The following is a 21185-nucleotide window of genomic DNA, read 5'->3' as shown; positions in this document are numbered from 1 at the left end:
CCATTATGATGTGGGACACCCTCTGGGGAGAGTACTATAGAGTGTCACCTTACTGGTCCAGACACCTGAAATGAATCTTCAGTATGCCAATGGCATGCTCAATCAAGGAGTGCGCCACGGAATAAGCCACATTCCACCTCTCCACTTTTGGGGCTAGCCTTTGTCAGCAATGAGCAACCCTTGAATATGCTGAGGGACCTCTAAGATCTTTGGCACCTGCAAGTGACTCAAGATACAAGAGTCATGTGAGTTCCTAGGGTATCTCGCACAAATCTATATATTCTGCTTTTGGTGGACATGGATCAGCTGCATGTTGAGGAAGTAGAAGCTTTTTCCAAGAATGAATCATTGTGGTTGCTACCAGGGAGCTGTTAATGCCACATGTGTGCAATTGATGGCACCCTGCACCTGTGGGAAGCTGGAAATTCTTGTCAATCCCATTGCTTTGACAGCCTGGCTGGCTACATCCAAGGGGAACTGGATATAATTGTGTGGCTTATTGAATAGGATGCCGGTAGGATAACCTCTCAAATGCATTTATGAGCGGAGGATTGTGATATTCCACAGCGGCCCCCGTGGAGCCACTTATAAAAGTAAGTTGAATGTGACAGTCATTGACAACGGATAGCTTCCAGGTTTGTATGAGCTAAGCACACTGAGGTTTGCAATGTGGCAAATGTGAGCCATCACATCCCTTGACAAGTGAAGGCATCTCCAGCCCTGTTTCTGTGCATTGTGGACCTCACTGGAAAGGTGACCATCAATTCTCAGTTATTGATTCATTGAAAATGAGTTAAAACTGATGAAAGGGATGAATGTCGTGGAAGGTATTGCAGGATGTAAGTGTGGGAAGAAAGGGTGAGAGAAATAGGAATATAAGGAACCATTTTTTACAGCATTCACAAATAAGTTCAGCCAGATCACTAATATTTAATTTATTGATAATTCAAAAATGCTTGTGGAAAGTACCAAACCAGAAAGTTAAAAAGAGGTTAAACTAATCCCAAACTATTAATTCCACACAGATAAATATTACAACATTTAATATAAAGACAGCGCTACCATGACAGAAAACAGGCTGGGGACAAGGTGGGGAAGGGCTTCAGATCTCTCTGGGCTGATAGTGGAGTCCCGCTGGAGTCTTCAGGCACCAGTTTGGGAGGCAGATGTTGGACTGAGAGCTTGGAGACCCTGTAACCTTAGCGGGGAAGTGTCAAAAAGAAGATCCACATCTTATCAAATCACACAAAAAAGACACTTGGAGAGAGGTTTGTGGTTATACAAAACTTCTGGAGATTCTAACTAATGACAAAAAAATTGCAGGGATCCATTCTGTGACAGGAAGGTGTATGATACAATAACTTCCATTTATAGTTGGCCGATAAGATAACAAAATATCTCAAGGTGTTTCACAGGAGTGTACATAGAACATAGAACAGTACAGCACAGAACAGGCCCTTCGGCCCTCGATGTTGTGCCGAGCAATGATCACCCTACCCAAACCCACGTATCCACCCTATACCCGTAACCCAACAACCCCCCCCTTAACCTTACTTTTTAGGAACACTACGGGCAATTTAGCATGGCCAATCCACCTAACCCGCACATCTTTGGACTGTGGGAGGAAACCGGAGCACCCGGAGGAAACCCACGCACACACGGGGAGGACGTGCAGACTCTGCACAGACAGTGACCCAGCCGGGAATCGAACCTGGGACCCTGGAGCTGTAAAGCATTTATGCTAACCACCATGCTACCGTGCTGCCCCACGTGCTGTAAATTAGGCTTAAATTATCATTGAACCTAAGGGAGAGATATTAGGACCAAAGATTGGTCAAAACTTTGGCTTTTAATAAATGACTTAAAGAAGAAAAGGTGGAGGTTAAGTACTGGAATTTCAGAGCTTAGGACCTGGGCAGGGTCGCCAATGGAGAAGCAAGGAAATTCAAGGACGCTATACCCCCCCACCCCAATCGCTCCCCCCGACGGCGAGAGTTCCAATGGCAGAGGTGGCTTGCCATTGGTTGGTGGCGGAACTTTCTAGTCCCGCTGATGTCTATGGCATGGATTGCCCTTCCAGCTGCTTCGGTGGGTCCAGAAGATCCCACTGGTGGGAAGGGCCGGAAAATCCTACCCTATACATTCTGTGCTGAAAAGACTATCTTTTTTTCAAAATTTTTAACGTGCAGACATCTGATTAATAAGCATAGAACAGGTCACTGTCAATTGAAATGCCAGAAATAATATCCAGTCAAAGTTTCCTTTGGGGAGTTGCTGATGAGGAGATGGTGAGAAAGAGAAAAATTCTGCATAATTGGACAAGTGTTCACATAGCAACTGCTGCAGTACACATTTCCATTACAGGGCTGATTGAAGCAGGGTTGGCAGAGCCTGCATGGCCCTATTTCCTAACGTAGGCCTGACCAGAACACTCTGTCTACTCCAGGCTGCGTCGTAGAGACCCTAGCGATACAAAGGTACCAATATGTTACTGGATTGCTACAGACCAAATTGTTATCTTTTCAGCATTAACTCTGAAACGCTATACATATTCTTTGCTAACCATAAAAGCCAGTACCAGACTCCAGAGCTCAAAACTCAAATTCTCATTCATTTTTCTCCCAATTAAATTTGGTTCCCTATCTTAGGACCTGAGACCCACGTGGAATTTCCCCGAAGGACAGGCCAGGTCACACAGACTATCGATTATTTTTTGGAGTGGCACTTTGTTCTGTGATTATTCCATAGATTTCATGTTGGGTCTGAGTGGCAATATGGAGTCCACCCACTGCCCAGGTTCTGAAAGCATTCTTCGCCAGGTAGAAATCTCTTCCTCATTTGAATCCATCCAGTTGACAGGTTGGCCATAGCTGAGACCTAGAATTGGGGCAGAAATGAACAGGGGGACTTGGCATTTGTCTTCATTAAGATTTAAGTACACAAAGCAGAACTATTATTAAAAAACACACAAAATCTGGAACTGCTCCCTTCTTATCGCCACCTGATCTTCAACAAAAAACAATTTTCAGTTCTAAAACACAGCATAGAAAACAACAAGTACTGTGCAATGATATTGTATGGGTGCGAATTAATTTTTAAAAAGGTCCTGTTGTGGGAAGGTATAGCGTGTGTGAACGACCCGCTATCAAACGGGACTCTTATTTTTTGGGGGGTTACCTTCAGATCCTGCACGGAGGAGCTCCGCTTGTCAGTGGAGGAAGAGATCGGAGCTCCATTTCTCTCAATCCCCCAATGCAACCCCACAGACCCCCAATTTACCGATTAGGGAGTCTTCATGTTCCCCTCACCCTACCTCATAAGGGCAGGGCAACCCCAGACCTGATCCCCAGCGCAGGCAAAATGCCACCTTGGCCCTGCCAGCCTGGCAGTGCCACCTAGGCATCCTGGCAATGCCAGAGTGGCACCCACATACCACTGTCAGAATGGCACTTGGGTGGCATTGCCAATAGGTGCCTCGGTGGTGTTAGCAGTGCCAAGGTGCCTCCTTGCCCAGAGGCTGACCACCCCGGGACCTCTGACCACATGGGAGACCCCCCCCCACCAATGCTGGTCCTCCTGTTCCCCATTTGTGGAGATCAGTGGTAAATGGTGTCCGGCTGGGAACACCTTGATGAGGCCTTTAGATCCTGGGTGCTGGTTAGTGCTGGTGAAGACATATAACTGTGCCTAACTGCACGCTTAAATATGCAGGTTTAGGTCCTGCCCGCTGTGGGCGGCATCCAGATCGGCAGGTGAACTGGGTAAATTTTGCAAGAGGCCCCTCAAGAGATTTACTGGCCAAACCGCGTCCTGAGTCAAGCATGATGCGGCCATTAGATCACGCCCTATAATTTTCAGAACTGTGTCAAAACATCTGATATTCAGGGCTGGATTCTCCGCATCCAGTGTCGAAATCACGTTTGGCGTGGGGGCAGCGAATCCATTTTTACGCAGAGATCATGGCCGACGCCGCTCCCGCGATTCTCCAGTCCCTGCAGAATTGCTCGCGTGCAGATTACGCAGCTGTAGGACCATTGACAAAGGCCCCCCCAGCAATTATCCGTGCAAAACTTGCCGAGTTCCCAATGGCATGGTTCTAACCACGTATTGCCTGTTGGAAGCATCGGGTGGCGGATGTGGACTCAGTCCACAGCTGCCCTGGTGGGGGGGGGGGGGGGGGGGAATCGAGCAGCAGGAGGGACCTCATGGGCAGCCGGGGCGGCGAACGGGCGGCTTGGATCTCGGGAGGGCCTACATTTTGGATGTCACTCCACAGTCTGAGTCCGCCATGTCGCACGGCACGGCTGCTGCAGGCCACCGCCGTGCGCATGAGTAGACTCACGACCGGACATGCGGGGGTCATTTTCTCAGCCAGATCTGCGAGCAGCTCCCTGGGGTCCTGCCAGCCCCCTGCAGGTAGGAGAATTGCTCTTGACTTTTTGAAGGAAAGACAAGAGTGAAACCCCACCGTAGTGGGGACATAGCCCCATTTTTGGAGAATCCAGCCCACAATATGTCAGGATTTTTAATGTGCATCAGAACCCCAGAGCAAATGATCAATTCTGCTGTTAGTAGCAGGCATTTTCCTGCGAGGTGCAATTCCCAAGACAGGAAAACTGCTCGTTCAGTTTTACAAGCTTTGACTTCACCATCACAGAAACCGTAGAATCCCTGCAGTACAGTCGGAGGCCATTCGGCCCATCAAGTCTGCACTGACCCTCTGAAAGAGCATCCTATCCTACCCAGGCTCATTTCCCTGCCCTATTCCCGTAACCCCACCTAACTTGCACATCTTTGGACACTAAGGGGCAATTTAGTATGGCCAATTCACCGAACCTGCACATCTTTGGAGTCTGAAATTATACCTATTTAGGTTTTTGACATTGGAATAGCCCCTGATTGGAACTTTTAACCGTTGATGATGATGCCTGACCCTTACTGCTGCAGCATTTAAAGAGCCCGGTGTTATCTTTGCATTGATCAATTAATTGTTGTTGAAATGCTGTTGAGATCTATTGTAGGCTGATGGCTCTTCCACCCCCATTTCAGGACCATTTCTACAGTGGGCTCCAGGACAACTGGTCAGCATCAGTTGAAGGTGGTTAGGGCAGTGATCGTAAATATAACCACTCCCTTGTGGTCACCCAGTGCCAGAAAATGACTTTCAGTCAGACAGAGTGATAAGAGTCAGTCATGTCTACAGTGTTCGTCCCTTCAGACAGTGATAAATGGCTTCCCATCAAGAACACGAGTTTATGCCCCTCATGGAATGTAACTGTTTCTTGCATTTCTATGGAACTGAAGTACAGATTAACATCTGCTTAATGGCAAGACTTGCGCGAGGGCTAAATAATCTGCTACTATTCTATCTTCATGCTTCCATCTTCCTACATGTCACTGCACCCTATTGTGGCTGCATATTGACACCTGGGACCAGTTTTTCAAAGTTAAGACAGGAACCCAACACTCGGAGGAATTCCGGGTATTGACCTTGCGCGCATGAATTGTGTTGCACTCACTGCGTTATTTTTGAATTCAAATACTCAGGCAAGAGGCAAACTCAGCACTGGACTGAGTTGCCCTTCAGAAGATTGCAGTGAGCCGCCTTATTTGCAGCCCCTGAGATGTAGGTACACCCACTGTGCTGTTCGGGAGGGAATTCCAGGATTTTGACAAGCGACTGTGAAAGAACGGTAGTATATTTTCAAATCAGAATGGTGACTGATTTAGAGGGGAACCCACAGGTGGTGATATTCCCAGGTATCTGCCGCTCTTGTCCTTCTAGATGGTAAAGGTTGTGGATTTGGAAGATGCTGCCTGAGGAACCTTGATGGGTTCCTGCAGTGCATCTTGTAGATGGTATACAAGGCTGCCACTGGTCGTCGGTGATGGAGGGATTGAATGATTGGGGAAGAGGTAGCAATCAAGTTGGTTGCTGCCCCCAAAGAATAGTTCCCCAAACTGCTCAATCCCCGCCTGCCGGCACCCCCGGAACCCCACGTCCTGCCCCTCCCCCCCAGAGCAAACCTGTGATTCCTGCAAATCGGTGCCTGAACCGAGGCCCCTTCCAGCCACAGGTGCTGCCGCCACCGTCCCAACACCCTCAGGGCTGCCACCACAACCGAACTGGTGGAGTATCTGGCCAGTGCAACGGCAGAGGCACCATCAACAGTGCCCATAAGCTTGAATCCTTAGAAGAGGCCGCCTCCATCCGCTCCCATACCGCCCCCTGCCCCCCCCGCCCACACACATCTCTGCTCTAGCAGCACTTTCTTCAGCCGTGGGGCTTTACCTGCCCACACAAACCCGAAGATCAGTGCATTAACCTTCCTAAAAGAATTCTTTGGAATAAAGACTGCACCCGCCCTGCCAACAACAGTGGAGCACATCCACTGGGCACAAAGGTGCACATTGTATTCTTCTCTTTGAAATTTAGTTAGTGTGAGTCACCCTGGTTAGCTGAGGTCTGTATAAAAGACAGACAGAAAGCGCACTCAGTAAGCTTTGCACAAGTCGAGAAGACACAGCCGGAGTGAGGCACATCCAGAGTGGCAAGTTGGAACTTGGTAATTTGGTGCAGTGAGGTAATCAAGAAAGGGAGAGAACCAGAGAGCATCTGAGAACCTGGGTGAGTTCTCCGTGTGAGCCAGAGAAGACACAGCCAGAGTGAGGCACAACCAAGAGTGAGTTTGGGAATTCGAAGCTAGGTGGGAATTCAAAGCTGGGTGGGGAGGAGGTGCTTATAACCCTGGTAAGTGACTGGTAAGTAGTTTTTCTTTTCATTGTCTAATTTATTTATTTTTCTTTCGTTTTTAAAAAAAAATTGTAGTTGTATAAATTTACCCAAGGTTTAAGACATGGCAGGAGATCCTAGACCCGTGTCATGCTCCTCGTGTGCAATGTGGGAGCTCAGGGACACGTCCACTGTCCCTGGCTCCTTCATGTGCAAGAAGTGTGTTCAGTTGCAGCTCCTGTTCAGAGCTGTCAAGCGGTCTGAGCTGCGGATGGACTCACTTTGGAGCATCCGCGATGCTGAGGCGGTCGTGGTTAGCACGTTTAGCGAGTTGGTCACACCGCAGGTGAAAGTTACTGACGGAGATAGAAAATGGGTGACCAAAAGACAGAGCAAGAGTAGGAAGGCAGTGCAGGTGTCCCCTGTGGTCATCTCCCTGCAAAACAGATATACCGCTTTGTTATTGTAGTACAATCCAGCAGAGGGCAGCAGAGCAGAGCTACTGATCAGCTGTTCTGGGGAAATTTGCATACGTGCAGTGCGGTCAGCCTAAGTTGAAGGTGAATCTGCGAAGGAGACCCGAGGAGTTTGAGTGAAGGCAATCATCCAGCAGAGGGCAGCAGAGCAGAGCTACTGATCAGCTGTTCTGGGGAAATTTGCATACGTGCAGTGCGGTCAGCCTAAGTTGAAGGTGAATCTGCGAAGGAGACCCGAGGAGTTTGAGTGAAGGCAATCATCCAGCAGAGGGCAGCAGAGCAGAGCTACTGATCAGCTGTTCTGGGGAAATTTGCATACGTGCAGTGCGGTCAGCCTAAATTGAAGGTGGTTTGTGGAGAGGCTGTTGGCAAGTGACAGTTAAACCCGAAACACTTCGTGAGTGTTTCCCACCCTACCTCCTCCTCTAACCAACCCCCCCACCCCACGGTGGTTGGGAAGCGGGAGCAGGGGCCTGTCGTGAAGGTGAGTGAGTGCCTTTAAATTTGCTTACCTTTCAGCGGGAGCAGGGTTTGAGGTAATATCAGGTAAGCTCTTCCTTTCTTTTTCTTGTTTTTTTTTATAAATCTAGAGGTGATGTCAGGGAAGGCAGTACAATGCTCCTCCTGCAGAATGTTTGAGGTGAGGGACGCCGTCAGTGTCCCTGCTGATTTCATCTGTGGGAAGTGCACCCAACTCCAGCTCCTCAAAAACCGTGTTAGGGACCTGGAGCTTGAGCTGGATGAACTTCGGATCATTCGGGAGGCAGAGGGGGTCATAGATAGGAGCTTCAGGGACGTAGTTACACCAAAGATTGGAGATAGATGGGTAACTGTAAGAGGGACTGGGAAGAAGCAGTCAGTGCAGGGACCCCCTGCGGTCGTTCCCCTGAGTAACAAGTATACCGTTTTGGATACTTGTGGGGGGGACGACTTACCAGGGGTAAGCCATGGGGTACGGGCCTCTGGCACGGAGTCTGTCCCTGTTGCTCAGAAGGGAAGGGGGGAAAGGAGTAGAACATTAGTAATTGGGGACTCAATAGTCAGGGGCACAGATAGGAGATTTTGTGGGAGCGAGAGAGACTCACGTTTGGTATGTTGCCTCCCAGGTGAAAGGGTAAGTGATGTCTCGGATCGTGTTTTCCGGGTCCTTAAGGGGGAAGGGGAGCAGCCCCAAGTCGTAGTCCACATTGGCACTAACGACATAGGTAGGAAAGGGGACAAGGATGTCAGGCAGGCCTTTAGGGAGCTAGGATGGAAGCTAAGAGCGAGAACAAACAGAGTTGTTATCTCTGGGTTGTTGCCCGTGCCACGTGATAGTGAGATGAGGAATAGGGAGAGAGAGCAATTAAACACGTGGCTACAGGGATGGTGCAGGCAGGAGGGATTCAGATTTCTGGATAACTGGGGCTCTTTCTGGGGAAGGTGGGACCTCTATAGACAGGATGGTCTACATCTGAACCTGAGGGGCACCAATATCCTGGGGGGGAGATTTGTTAGTGCTCTTTGGGGGGGGTTTAAACTAATTCAGCAGGGGCATGGGAACCTGGATTGTAGTTTTGGGGTACGGGAGATTGAGAGTATAGAGGTCAGGAGCACAGATTTGACTTCGCAGGAGGGTGCCAGTGTTCAGGTCGGTGGTTTGAAGTGTGTCTACTTCAATGCCAGGAGTATACGAAATAAGGTTGGGGAACTGGCAGCATGGGTTGGTACCTGGGACTTCGATGTTGTGGCCATTTCAGAGACATGGATAGAGCAGGGACAGGAATGGTTGTTGCAGGTTCCGGGGTTTAGGTGTTTTAGTAAGCTCAGAGAAGGGGGCAAAAGAGGGGGAGGTGTGGCGCTGCTAGTCAAGGACAGTATTACGGTGGCGGAAAGGATGCTAGATGGGGACTCTTCTTCCGAGGTAGTATGGGCTGAGGTTAGAAACAGGAAAGGAGAGGTCACCCTGTTGGGAGTTTTCTATAGGCCACCTAATAGTTCTAGGGATGTAGAGGAAAGGATGGCGAAGATGATTCTGGAAAAGAGCGAAAGTAACAGGGTAGTTGTTATGGGAGACTTTAACTTTCCAAATATTGACTGGAAAAGATATAGTTCGAGTACATTAGATGGGTCGTTCTTTGTACAATGTGTGCAGGAGGGTTTCCTGACACAATATGTTGACAGGCCAACAAGAGGCGAGGCCACATTGGATTTGGTTTTGGGTAATGAACCAGGCCAGGTGTTAGATCTGGAGGTAGGTGAGCACTTTGGAAATAGTGACCACAATTCGGTGACCTTTACGTTAGTGATGGAAAGGGATAAGTATACCCCGCAGGGCAAGAGTTATAGCTGGGGGAAGGGCAATTATGATGCCATTAGACATGACTTAGGATGTGTTGGTTGGAGAAGTAGGCTGCAAGGGTTGGGCACACTGGATATGTGGAGCTTGTTCAAGGAACAGCTATTGCATGTTCTTGATAAGTACGTACCAGTCAGGCAGGGAGGAAGGGGTCGAGCGAGGGAACCGTGGTTTACCAAAGAAGTGGAATCTCTTGTTAAGAGGAAGAAGGAGGCCTATGTGAAGATGAGGCGTGAAGTTTCAGTTGGGGCGCTTGATAGTTACAAGGAAGCGAGGAAGGATCTAAAGAGAGAGCTGAGACGAGCAAGGAGGGGACATGAGAAGTCTTTGGCAGGTAGGATCAAGGAAAACCCAAAAGCTTTCTATAGGTATGTCAGGAATAAAAGAATGACTAGGGTAAGAGTAGGGCCAGTCAAGGACAGTGGTGGGAAGTTGTGTGTGGAGGCTGAGGAGATAAGCGAGATACTAAATGAATACTTTTCGTCAGTCTTCACTCAAGAAAAAGATAATATTGTGGAGGAGAATGCTGAGACCCAGGCTATTAGAATAGATGGCATTGAGGTGCGTAGGGAAGAAGTGTTGGCAATTCTGGACAAGGTGAAAATAGATAAGTCCCCGGGGCCGGATGGGATTTATCCTAGGATTCTCTGGGAATCCAGGGAAGAGATTGCTGAGCCTTTGGCTTTGATTTTTAGGTCATCATTGGCTACAGGAATAGTGCCAGAGGACTGGAGGATAGCAAATGTGGTCCCTTTGTTCAAGAAGGGGAGTAGAGATAACCCCGGTAACTATAGGCCGGTGAGCCTAACGTCTGTGGTGGGTAAAGTCTTGGAGAGGATTATAAAAGATACGATTTATAATCATCTAGATAGGAATAATATGATTAGGGACAGTCAGCATGGTTTTGTGAAGGGTAGGTCATGCCTCACAAACCTTATCGAGTTCTTTGAGAAGGTGACTGAACAGGTAGACGAGGGTAGAGCAGTTGATGTGGTGTATATGGATTTCAGTAAAGCGTTTGATAAGGTTCCCCACGGTCGGCTATTGCAGAAAATACGGAGGCTGGGGATTGAGGGTGATTTAGAGATGTGGATCAGAAATTGGCTAGTTGAAAGAAGACAGAGAGTGGTAGTTGAAGGGAAATGTTCAGAATGGAGTTCAGTTACGAGTGGCGTACCACAAGGATCTGTTCTGGGGCCGTTGCTGTTTGTCATTTTTATAAATGACCTAGAGGAGGGCGCAGAAGGATGGGTGACTAAATTTGCAGACGACACTAAAGTCGGTGGAGTTGTAGACAGTGCGGAAGGATGTTGCAGGTTACAGAGGGACATAGATAAGCTGCAGAGCTGGGCTGAGAGGTGGCAAATGGAGTTTAATGTGGAGAAGTGTGAGGTGATTCACTTTGGAAAGAATAACAGAAATGCGGAATATTTGGCTAATGGTAAAATTCTTGGTAGTGTGGCTGAGCAGAGGGATCTCGGTGTCCATGTACATAGATCCCTGAAAGTTGCCACCCAGGTTGATAGGGTTGTGAAGAAGGCCTATGGTGTGTTGGCCTTTATTGGTAGAGGGATTGAGTTCCGGAGCCATGAGGTCATGTTGCAGTTGTACAAAACTCTAGTACGGCCGCATTTGGAGTATTGCGTACAGTTCTGGTCGCCTCATTATAGGAAGGACGTGGAAGCTTTGGAACGGGTGCAGAGGAGATTTACCAGGATGTTGCCTGGTATGGAGGGAAAATCTTATGAGGAAAGGCTGATGGACTTGAGGTTGTTTTCGTTAGAGAGAAGAAGGTTAAGAGGTGACTTAATAGAGGCATACAAAATGATCAGAGGGTTAGATAGGGTGGACAGCGAGAGCCTTCTCCCGCGGATGGAGGTGGCTAGCACGAGGGGACATAGCCTTAAATTGAGGGGTAATAGATATAGGACAGAGGTCAGAGGTGGGTTTTTTACGCAAAGAGTGGTGAGGCCGTGGAATGCCCTACCTGCAACAGTAGTGAACACGCCAACATTGAGGGCATTTAAAAATTTATTGGATAAGCATATGGATGATAAGGGCATAGTGTAGGTTAGATGGCCTTTAGATTTTTTCCATGTCGGTGCAACATCGAGGGCCGAAGGGCCTGTACTGCGCTGTATCGTTCTATGTTCTATGTTCTATGTTCTATGTTATACTGTCGAGGGAGATGGCTCACCAGGGGAAGGCAGCAGCAGCAAGGTTCATGGCACCGTGGTTGGCTCTGCTGCACAGCAGGACAGGAAGAAAAATGGCAGGGCTATAGTGATAGGGGATTCAATCGTAAGGGGAATAGACAGGCGGTTCTGCGGACGCAATCGAGACTCCAGGATGGTATGTTGCCCCCCTGGTGCAAGGGTTAAGGATGTCTCGGAGCGGCTGCAGGACATTCTGGGGGGGAGGGTGAACAGCCAGCTGTTATGGTGCACATAGGCACCAACGATATAGATAAAAGACGGGGTGAAGTCCTACAAGCTGAATTCAGGGAGTTAGGAGTTAAACTAAAAAGTAGGACCTCAAAGGTAGTAATCTCAGGATTGCTACCAGTGCCACGAGCTAGTCAGAGTAGGAATGTCAGGATAGATGGGATGAATGTGTGGCTCGAGAGATGGTGCAAGAGGGAGGGATTCAAATTCCTGGGGCATTGGAAACGGTTCTGGGGGAGGTGGGACGAGTACAAACCAGACGGTCTGCATCTGGCCAGGACTGGAACCGTGTCCTGGGGGGGGGGGGGGGGGGGGGGGGGGGGTGTTTGCCAGAGCTGTTGGGGAGGATTTAAACTAATGTGGCAGGGGGATGGGAACCGATGCAGGAAGTTGGAAGGTAGTAAAACAGGGACAGAAGCAAAAAGAAGTCGGGGGAAAGTGTAAGGCAGACAAGCCATAGTCAAAAATTAAAAAGGGCGACAGTACAAGGTACAGTGACTGAGGGGAGCTCAGTGAATAGGCCCAGTAATACTAAAAGGAATAAAACTGGAAGTAAAAACATTAATGGTAAGTGACGTGGCAGGTTGTTACATGAAGATATGGGTTCAATGACAAGGAAAACTAGGAGAAAACTGATGCATGTAGACATGGTACAGCAGTTATCATGGGGGATTTTAATCTACATGTCGATTGATTTAACCAGGTCGGTCAAGGCAGCCTTGAGGAGGAGTTTATAGAATGTATCCACGATAGTTTCCTAGAACAGTATGTAATGGAACCTTCGAGCGAACAAGCAGGGTAGCATGGTGGTTAGCATAAATGCTTCACAGCTCCAGGGTCCCAGGTTCGATTCCCGGCTGGATCACTGTCTGTGTGGAGTCTGCACGTCCTCCCCCTGTGTGCGTGGGTTTCCTCCGGGTGCTCCGGTTTCCTCCCACAGTCCAAAGATGTGCGGGTTAGGTGGATTGGCCATGCTAAATTGCCCGTAGTGTCCTAATAAAAGTAAGGTTAAGGGGGGGTTGTTGGGTTACGGGTATAGGGTGGATACGTGGGTTTGAGTAGGGTGATCATGGCTCGGCACAACATTGAGGGCCGAAGGGCCTGTTCTCTGCTGTACTGTTCTATGTTCTATGTAAGCGGTCCTAGATCTCGTCCTGTGTAATGAGACAGGATTGATTCATGATCTCATAGTTAGGGATCCTCTCGGAAGGAGCGATCACAATATGGTGGAATTTAAAATACAGATGGAGGGTGAGAAGGTAAAATCAAACACTAGTGTTTTGTGCTTAAACAAACGAGATTACAATGGGATGAGAGAAGAACTAGCTAAGGTAGACTGGGAGCAAAGACTTTATGGTGGAACAGTTGAGGAACAGTGGAGAACCTTCCAAGCAATTTTTCACAGTGCTCAGCAAAGGTTTATACCAACAAAAACGAAGGACGGTAGAAAGAGGGAAAATCGACCGTGGATATCTAAGGAAATAAGGGAGAGTATCAAATTGAAGGAAAAAGCATACAAAGTGGCAAAGATCAGTGGGAGACTAGAGGACTGGGAAATCTTTAAGGGGCAACAGAAAGCTACTAAAAAAGCTATAAAGAAGAGTAAGATAGATTATGAGAGTAAACTTGCTCAGAATATAAAAACAGATAGTAAAAGTTTCTCCAAATATATAAAACAAAAAAGAGTGGCTAAGGTAAATATTGGTCCTTTAGAGGATGAGAAGGGAGATTTAATAATGGGAGATGAGGAAATGGCTGAAGAACTGAACAGGTTTTTTGGGTCGGTCTTCACAGTGGAAGACACAAATAACATGCCAGTGACTGATAGAAATGAGGCTATGACAGGTGAGGACCTTGAGAGGATTGTTATCACTAAGGAGGGAGTGATGGGCAAGCTAATGGGGCTAAAGGTAGACAAGTCTCCTGGCCCTGATGGAATGTATCCCAGAGTGCTAAAAGAGATGGCTAGGGAAATTGTAAATGCACGAGTGATAATTTACCAAAATACACTAGACTCTGGGGTGGTCCCGGTGGATTGGAAATTAGCAAAAGTGGCACCACTGTTTAAAAAAGGAGGTAGGCAGAGAGCAGGAAATTATAGGCCAGTGAGCTTAACGTCGGTAGTAGGGAAGATGCTGGAATCTATCATCAAGGAAGAAATAGCGAGGCATCTGGAAAGAAATTGTCCCATTGGGCAGACGCAGCATGGGTTCATAAAGGGCAGGTCGTGCCTAACTAATTAGGTGGAATTTTTTGAGGACATTACCAGTGCGGTAGATAACGGGGAGCCAATGGATGTGGTATATCTGGATTCCCAGAAAGCCTTTGACAAGGTGCCACACAAAAGGTTGCTGCATAAGATAAAGATGCATGGCATTAAGGGTAAAGGGTAAAGCATGGATATAGGATTGGTTAATTAATAGAAAGCAAAGAGTGGGGATTAATCGATGTTTCTCTGGTTGGCAATCAGTAGCTAACGGTGTCCCCCAGGGATCAGTGTTGGGCCCACAATTGTTCACAATTTACATAGATGATTTGGAGTTGGGGACCAAGGGCAATGTGTCCAAGTTTGCAGATGACACGAAGATGAGTGGTAAAGCGAAAAGTGCAGAGGATACTGGAAGTCTGCAGAGGGATTTGGATAGGTTATGTGAATGGGCTAGGGTCTGGCAGATGGAATACAATGTTGACAAATGTGAGGTTATCCATTTTGGGAGGAATAACAGCAAACGGGATTATTATTTAAATGATAAAATATTAAAGCATGCTGCTGTGCAGAGAGACCTGGGTGTGCTAGTGCATGAGTCGCAAAAAGTTGGTTTACAGGTGCAACAGGTGATTAAGAAGGCGAATGGAATTTTGTCCTTCATTGCTGGAGGGATGGAGTTTAAGACGAGGGAGTTTATGCTGCAATTGTATAAGGTGTTAGTGAGGCCACACCTGGAGTAATGTGTTCAGTTTTGGTTTCCTTACTTGAGAAAGGACGTACTGGCGCTGGAGGGTGTGCAGAGGAGATTCACTAGGTTAATCCCAGAGCTGAAAGGGTTGGATTATGAGGAGAGGTTGAGTAGACTGGGACTGTACTCGTTGGAATTTAGAAGGATGAGGGGGGATCTTATAGAACCATACAAAATTATGAAGGGAATAGATAGGATAGATGCGGGCAGGTTGTTTCCACTGGCGGGTGAAAGCAGAACTAGGGGGCATAGCCTCAAAATAAGGGGAAGTAGATTTAGCACTGAGTTTAGGAGGAACTTCTTCACCCAAAGGGTTGTGAATCTATGGAATTCCTTGCCCAGTGAAGCAGTTGAGGTTCCTTCATTAAATGTTTTTAAGATAAAGATAGATTTTCTTTGAAGAATAAAGGGATTAAGGGTTATGGTGTTCGGGCCGGAAAGTGGAGCTGAGTCCACAAAAGATCAGCCTTGATCTCAATGAATGGTGGAGCAGCATCGAGGGGCCATATGGCCTACTCCTGCTCCTAGTTCTTATGTTCTTATGTCGCACCTCTTACAATCCCCCTTCATTTGCTCCACCAGTCGTGCCAAATTTAATTTATGTAGCTGCTCATATCCCCACGTCACCTGGATGCCCAGATACCTGAAATGCGGCCCTACTACCTTGAACGGGAGTTCACGCAGCCTCGTCTCATGCCCCCTCGCCTGGATCGGGAAGACTTCACTCTTCCACATGTTTAACTTATACCCTGAAAACCGACCAAATTCCTCCAATATGCCCATGACCCCCTAATAACTTCCAGTGGGTTTGATATCTCAAGCAATAAATCATCTGCATAGAGCAAGTCCCTATGCTCGCACTATCCCCTGCCAACCTCTTGATGCACTAAGCATCATTGCCAGTGGCTCTATTGCCAAGGCAAAAAGCAGCGGGGAGAATGGGTATCCCTGCTTCATCCCAGGATGCAGCCTAACATACCCCAAACTCACCCGGTTCGTCCGCGCACTTGCTGCCGGCGCCCAATACAACAACCAGACCCAATCAACAAACCCGTGCCCACAAGTAGTCCCATTCTACCCGGTCAAAGGTCTTCTCCATGTCCATAGCGATCGCTATCTCCACATTGCATCCCCCCAGGGACATCATTATAACGTTTAACAAATGCCTAATAATGGCCGACAGATACCTTCCTCTATCGCTCCTGACACACAGTCCTCAATTTGTGAGGCCAAGATCATAGTCAGCAACTCAGCATCTACATTCAGCAATGAAAATGGACAATAGGACCCACATTGTTCGGGGTCCTTATCCTTTTTTAAAATTAACTAAATCGAGGCCTGCGACAACGTGGGGGGATGTGCGAGGGGCGCTCCCTCATTTAATGCCCTTACTAGCAGGGTCCCCAGGTTCCACCGGGAAGCCATCAGAGCCCGGGGCCATCCCTGCCTGGATTGCACCCATAGGGGCTGGTTTAGCTCACTGGGCTAAATCGCTGGCTTTTAAAGCAGACCAAGCAGGCCAGCAACACGGTTCGATTCCCGTACCAGCCTCCCTTGACAGGAGCCGGAATGTGGCGACTAGGGGCTTTTCACAGTAACTTCATTGAAGCCTACTCGTGACAATAAGCGATTTTCATTTTCATTTTTCATTACCTACCATCACCTCCACCAATCCAATGGGTGCTCCCAGTCCCTTTACCAGGCCCTCCTCCACCTTGGGGAACTCCAACTCATCTAATAAATGCCTCCTTCCCTCCACCCCGGCCGGGGGGTCCGAATCATATAGCCTCTTGTAAAAGTCCTCAAATATCCCATTCACCCACACCGGGTCGAAGACCATATTCCCCCTCCTATCCTTCAGTTTCTTCCCTCTTTTAAAATACTCCTTAAAATCTACCTCTTTGCTGAATCTCTAGGTCATTTGTGGGCTGTGGGGTTGTGTACCACCCCATTTATTTGACATTACAGCTGCCACCACCGTGGCTGGAATGCTTACCTATTTCAACTGTGAGGCCACTCTTAACGTGCAAGTCAGAGTTTTATGAAATATGGAGGTTCCCAACTACAATTTGAGGTATTAAATGGGCAGTCAGCAAGCAACCAACACTTACACATTTGTAATTCAGCCTTTAGGACAGTTGTCCTTGGAGACAGTTCCCAAACGTACCAACAATGCTTTTAATTTTAATGATGTAGAGCAAAGAGGAATGATTCCTACCTGTTCCTAGACTGAGCCGTAATCCTCCCAGGAGCTGGCTGGAAAAGGTATCATGATCCCAGACAGTGATCTCGGCACAGGTTTCATTCATGTCTTCTGTCTGAAACCCATCATATACCATTGTGTGGTTATAGACAGGATTCAGGTCCTTCTTTATCACTCTGGTCTTTTGTCGACTGGCCTTCATGACATCTGGGAGAATATAACTGGTGACAACAACACAGCGGTACAGGAATGACACACCACTTAAAAAAGGTTATCCGTTGCACTCGCAGTCATACTGTGCATTAGCATGGTGCATATTGCACACTGACCCAGTCATGCTACATGTTGCCGTACCAGCCCAATCATACGTGTATTCGGGCTATCAGCCCAGAAGTAATGCTTGCTGTTGGCACAAATCTGTTTCAAGCATCCGTACTTTGGGACATGCAGCATAATATTTGTCGGATTCAGAAGAAGCCTGTAGACAGCCTCAAAAGTCTGTGGGACAGTCAGGGGAGCTGGAAGGTTGGCCGGCCAGCTGATACAGCTTGTCAATTGCTTGGATCAAGGATCCAGTGGAAAGCACAGTCCCCCCTCTCTCGTGCACCAGGAGTTCAGCCCAGGTGGGAACATGTGCACAAAGTTAATTTATTTCTTCCATTTTCCCTGCTCCATTATCAAGATGGTCATCAGTTCCTCAATTCCATCAGTTCCATTATTTCACAACAGCATTGCCATCACGGAATCCTGTACTATTGACCAGAAACTGAAACAAGACTAGCCATTTGAATACTGCTATAAGAGCAGGTCAGGAGTTTGAATTCTGAAATGAGTTTGAGTGAATACTCCCCACTTACCACGATGAGTGCAGCTCATTTGAGAAGCTCAGCACCACCCAGGACAAAGTAGCCACATTTTGCGGCACCCCATTCACCAACCTAAACATTCACCCCCTCCACCAGCAATGCACAGTGGCAGCAGTGTCCACTATATCCAAGATACATTGCAGCAACTCAACAAGGCTCCTTTGACAGCACCTTCCAAATCTGTGATCTCTATCACCTAGGAGGACAAGGGTAGATGATATACGGGAACCCCACTTCCTGCAAGTTCCCCTCCAAGCCACACACTATTCTGACTTGGAACTATATTGCCATTCCTTCACTGCTGACGGATCTAAATACTGGAACAGTGGGTGTATCTATACCACATTGACTGCAGTGATTAAGAAAGCAATTAGCAATGGGCAATAAATGCTGGTCTTGATAGTGTTGCCCACATCCCATGAAAGAGTAGAAAAAAATGCATGAAATGAAAGACTACATTACCATTTGACAAAGGTGTTGATGCCCTTGCTCCGGATTGGGACAAGATTCCTTGCTTCCTTGAGGTGGATGTGCAGCTCTGTGGTGGGAGGCAGCCCCTGACCTAAAGCAGGATATTGAATCGTCAGATACTATTTTGTCCCTACGGTAACCCCTAACCAAGCCACCCCACCTCACCCCCAGATTCTGAGTGACAGTTTCAACACTTCCTGACCTCACTTCCTGGAAGGAACAGCAAACATCTAGTGTTTCAACAAACAACTACTTGCATTTATGTAGTGGTTTTGACATAATTAAATGTTCCAAAGCACTTCTCAGGTGCATAAATCAACCAAAATTTGACACCAAGCCATATAAAGGAGAAATTACCAAAAACTTGGCCAATGAGATAGGTTCTCTTAAAGGTGGGGAGGGAAGCGGAGAGACTGGGAGGGGAAAAATTGGATACCTGAGGACCTTTGCCCTTAACAACACTATGGGCACGATTTCCCAAAAGGGAACGAAGTACCCGAGCGAGTGCGCTTAGCCGTGTGTTTCCCAGCACTCGCTGTGCCGAGAAACACGTAGCTATTCAACATCACCCGTTTGGAATAAGGTACCTAAAAGTGGAACACGTGGCCGAAGCCGTACATAACCCTGTTTTTTTACAAAGGGGAGCTCTGTTCATCGGAATGCCCCGTTCTAGCGAGAGATCCCGATCTCCAAGGCCCACAAATTAATCTCCGACCACCCACTAAGCCCGAACGCCCCCTTCCCCTCTGCCCCCTGCCTCCCCGACCCCACCCGCCCGCCTGCCCAAGGTCCCCGAGGCAAAGGGATTGAATCGCAAAGCCTCAGGTACCTTGGGAGTCTGCACATTAAAGTGAGGCTTACTGTCTCGCTCTAAATCCTGCCCATTGTGGGTGGGATTCCCCTTTCAATGTCTTGCGAGATTACATTGAATCTTGCGCGGCATTGTGAGCCATGTAGATCCCGGGAGCAGGGTCTCCCGGCTTTCACCAGCCAGATGCTTTTCCAGCACAGTGTGACCGGAAGATCATGCCCTATGCACACCACGTGGTTTTCAGCAATACAAGGAGGTAACTCACGGGGATGTGCTGAGTAGTCGCACATCAGGTGGCTCCACTCCGTAAGACAACAGAATAGGCACTTTTGACCAAATTTAGCCCGCAAAATCAGACTTAAACTTCCCCTCACCCTCAACGATAACACGGTCAACAGAAATGCCAGGAAGCAGCAGCACGAGAGGCCATGGGGACACCAAAAATGGCGGCAAGGGACAGGAGGGTCGAGCAAGAGGGCCAGCAGACCAACGAGGCAAGGGGTCCCAGTCACACCCAAGAGGTGACCCGGCAAACGAGAACGAAAAGCGATGAAGGATAACATCAAGGCTGAGATAAAGGCAGCAGTCAAGGTGGGGGTGATGGAGGTGCTAGCCGTCATGCAGACAGCCCTCGACGGTATGGGACAGAGGCTGGAAGCCCAGGGGAGCATAATATGGGGGCTGGAAAATGCATCGATGGACCAGAGCGATTGAACTGTTGCCCTGGAGGCCGAGACCAAGAGGTTGTTGGCGACCGAGGAGCCTGGAAGGGAAGGTCGAGGACCAGGAGAATCGGTCGAGACGGCAGAACGTTCTGCCTTCATTGGGTCTGCGGAGGGAATCAAGGGCAGGGACCTGACTGACTATGTGGTTTAAATGCTGGGCAACCTAGTTGGGAGGGACAGCTTCCCTAAGCTACCGGAGAGCGACAGGGTCCACAGGCTGCTCCGAGCAAAGCCCAGGGCCAGGGAGCAGCTGAGGACAATGATAGCCAAGTTGTACAAGTATCAGAACTGAGAAAGGAACCTTTGCTGGACTTGACAGACAAAGGCATGCAACTGGGAGGGACATAAATCAGAGTGTATCACGACATTGGGACGGACCGAGCAAAGCGCTTGGTGGAATTTAACCTTGCAAAGTCAGTCCTATACACGGTAGCATTGTGGATAGCACAATGGCTTCACAGCTCCAGGGTCCCAGGTTCAATTCCAGCTTGGGTCACTGTCTGTGCGGAGTCTGCACATCCTCCCCGTGTGTGCGTGGGTTTCCTCCGGGTGCTCCGGTTTCCTCCCACAGTCCAAAGATGTGCAGGTTAGGTAGATTAGCCATGATAAATTGCCCTTAATGTTGGGTGGGGTATTGGGATTGGTGGTGGGGTGTGGGGGGGGGGGGGGGGGGGGTTGACCTTGGGTAGTGTGCTCTTTCCAAGAGCCGGTGCAGACTCGATGGGCCGAATGGCCTCCTTCTGCACTGTAAATTCTATGATTCTATGATAAGAACAGGGTCTGGATCAGGGGGTTATTTCCAGCCAGGCTCTGGGTAACATATCAGGGCAAAGAACATTATTTTACTGCCCCTGCAGAGGTAGGCGTGTTTGTTTGTAAGAACGTTCTGGGCAGGCAGCAAGAGAGGCAAAGGCGAGGAAGGCACAGCAGAGGTTAAGGAATTAAATGGACAATTTAGCAAGGGACTGCATCGCCTCACTATGAAAAGGGAGCCAGCTAATAGGAAGGAGGGGACAAGGAAAGCAGAGCGTAGGAGAGGGTGAGGAGGAGGTAGAAGGGACACCAGCAGAGCAGGCATAAGAAGGGGTTGGATCGACCCTGGGACAGGGGCCACCAAAGTAGCAGGAAAGCTAGCACCAGGAGGTATGAGTGAGAGGGTGG

At 48.4% G+C, this 21185-nt stretch overlaps 1 protein-coding gene across 4 annotated transcripts in view; it reads right to left on the bottom strand.

Annotated features, from left to right (window-relative positions):
- Positions 1–2161: 2161 nt before the first annotated feature.
- The window catches only part of LOC119966211 (synaptotagmin-like protein 2), a 164340-nt gene continuing 145316 nt past the window's right edge, over positions 2162–21185 (bottom strand). For all 4 annotated transcript variants that reach the window (XM_038797565.1, XM_038797550.1, XM_038797571.1 and 1 more), the window contains exons 13-15: positions 18480–18579; positions 17167–17372; positions 2162–2877 (exon numbers count right to left, since the gene is read on the bottom strand). In XM_038797565.1, coding sequence (XP_038653493.1) covers positions 2738–2877; positions 17167–17372; positions 18480–18579 — 446 coding nt within the window. In that variant the 3' untranslated portion in view covers positions 2162–2737. The remainder of the gene's footprint in view (positions 2878–17166; positions 17373–18479; positions 18580–21185) is intronic.

This window comes from Scyliorhinus canicula, chromosome 1, assembly GCF_902713615.1.
Source record: "Scyliorhinus canicula chromosome 1, sScyCan1.1, whole genome shotgun sequence".
In the NCBI taxonomy this organism is placed as follows: Eukaryota; Metazoa; Chordata; class Chondrichthyes; order Carcharhiniformes; family Scyliorhinidae; genus Scyliorhinus; species Scyliorhinus canicula.
The sequence above is the reverse complement of the archived record's forward strand: the minus strand, read 5'-3'. Positions and strand labels throughout refer to the sequence as shown.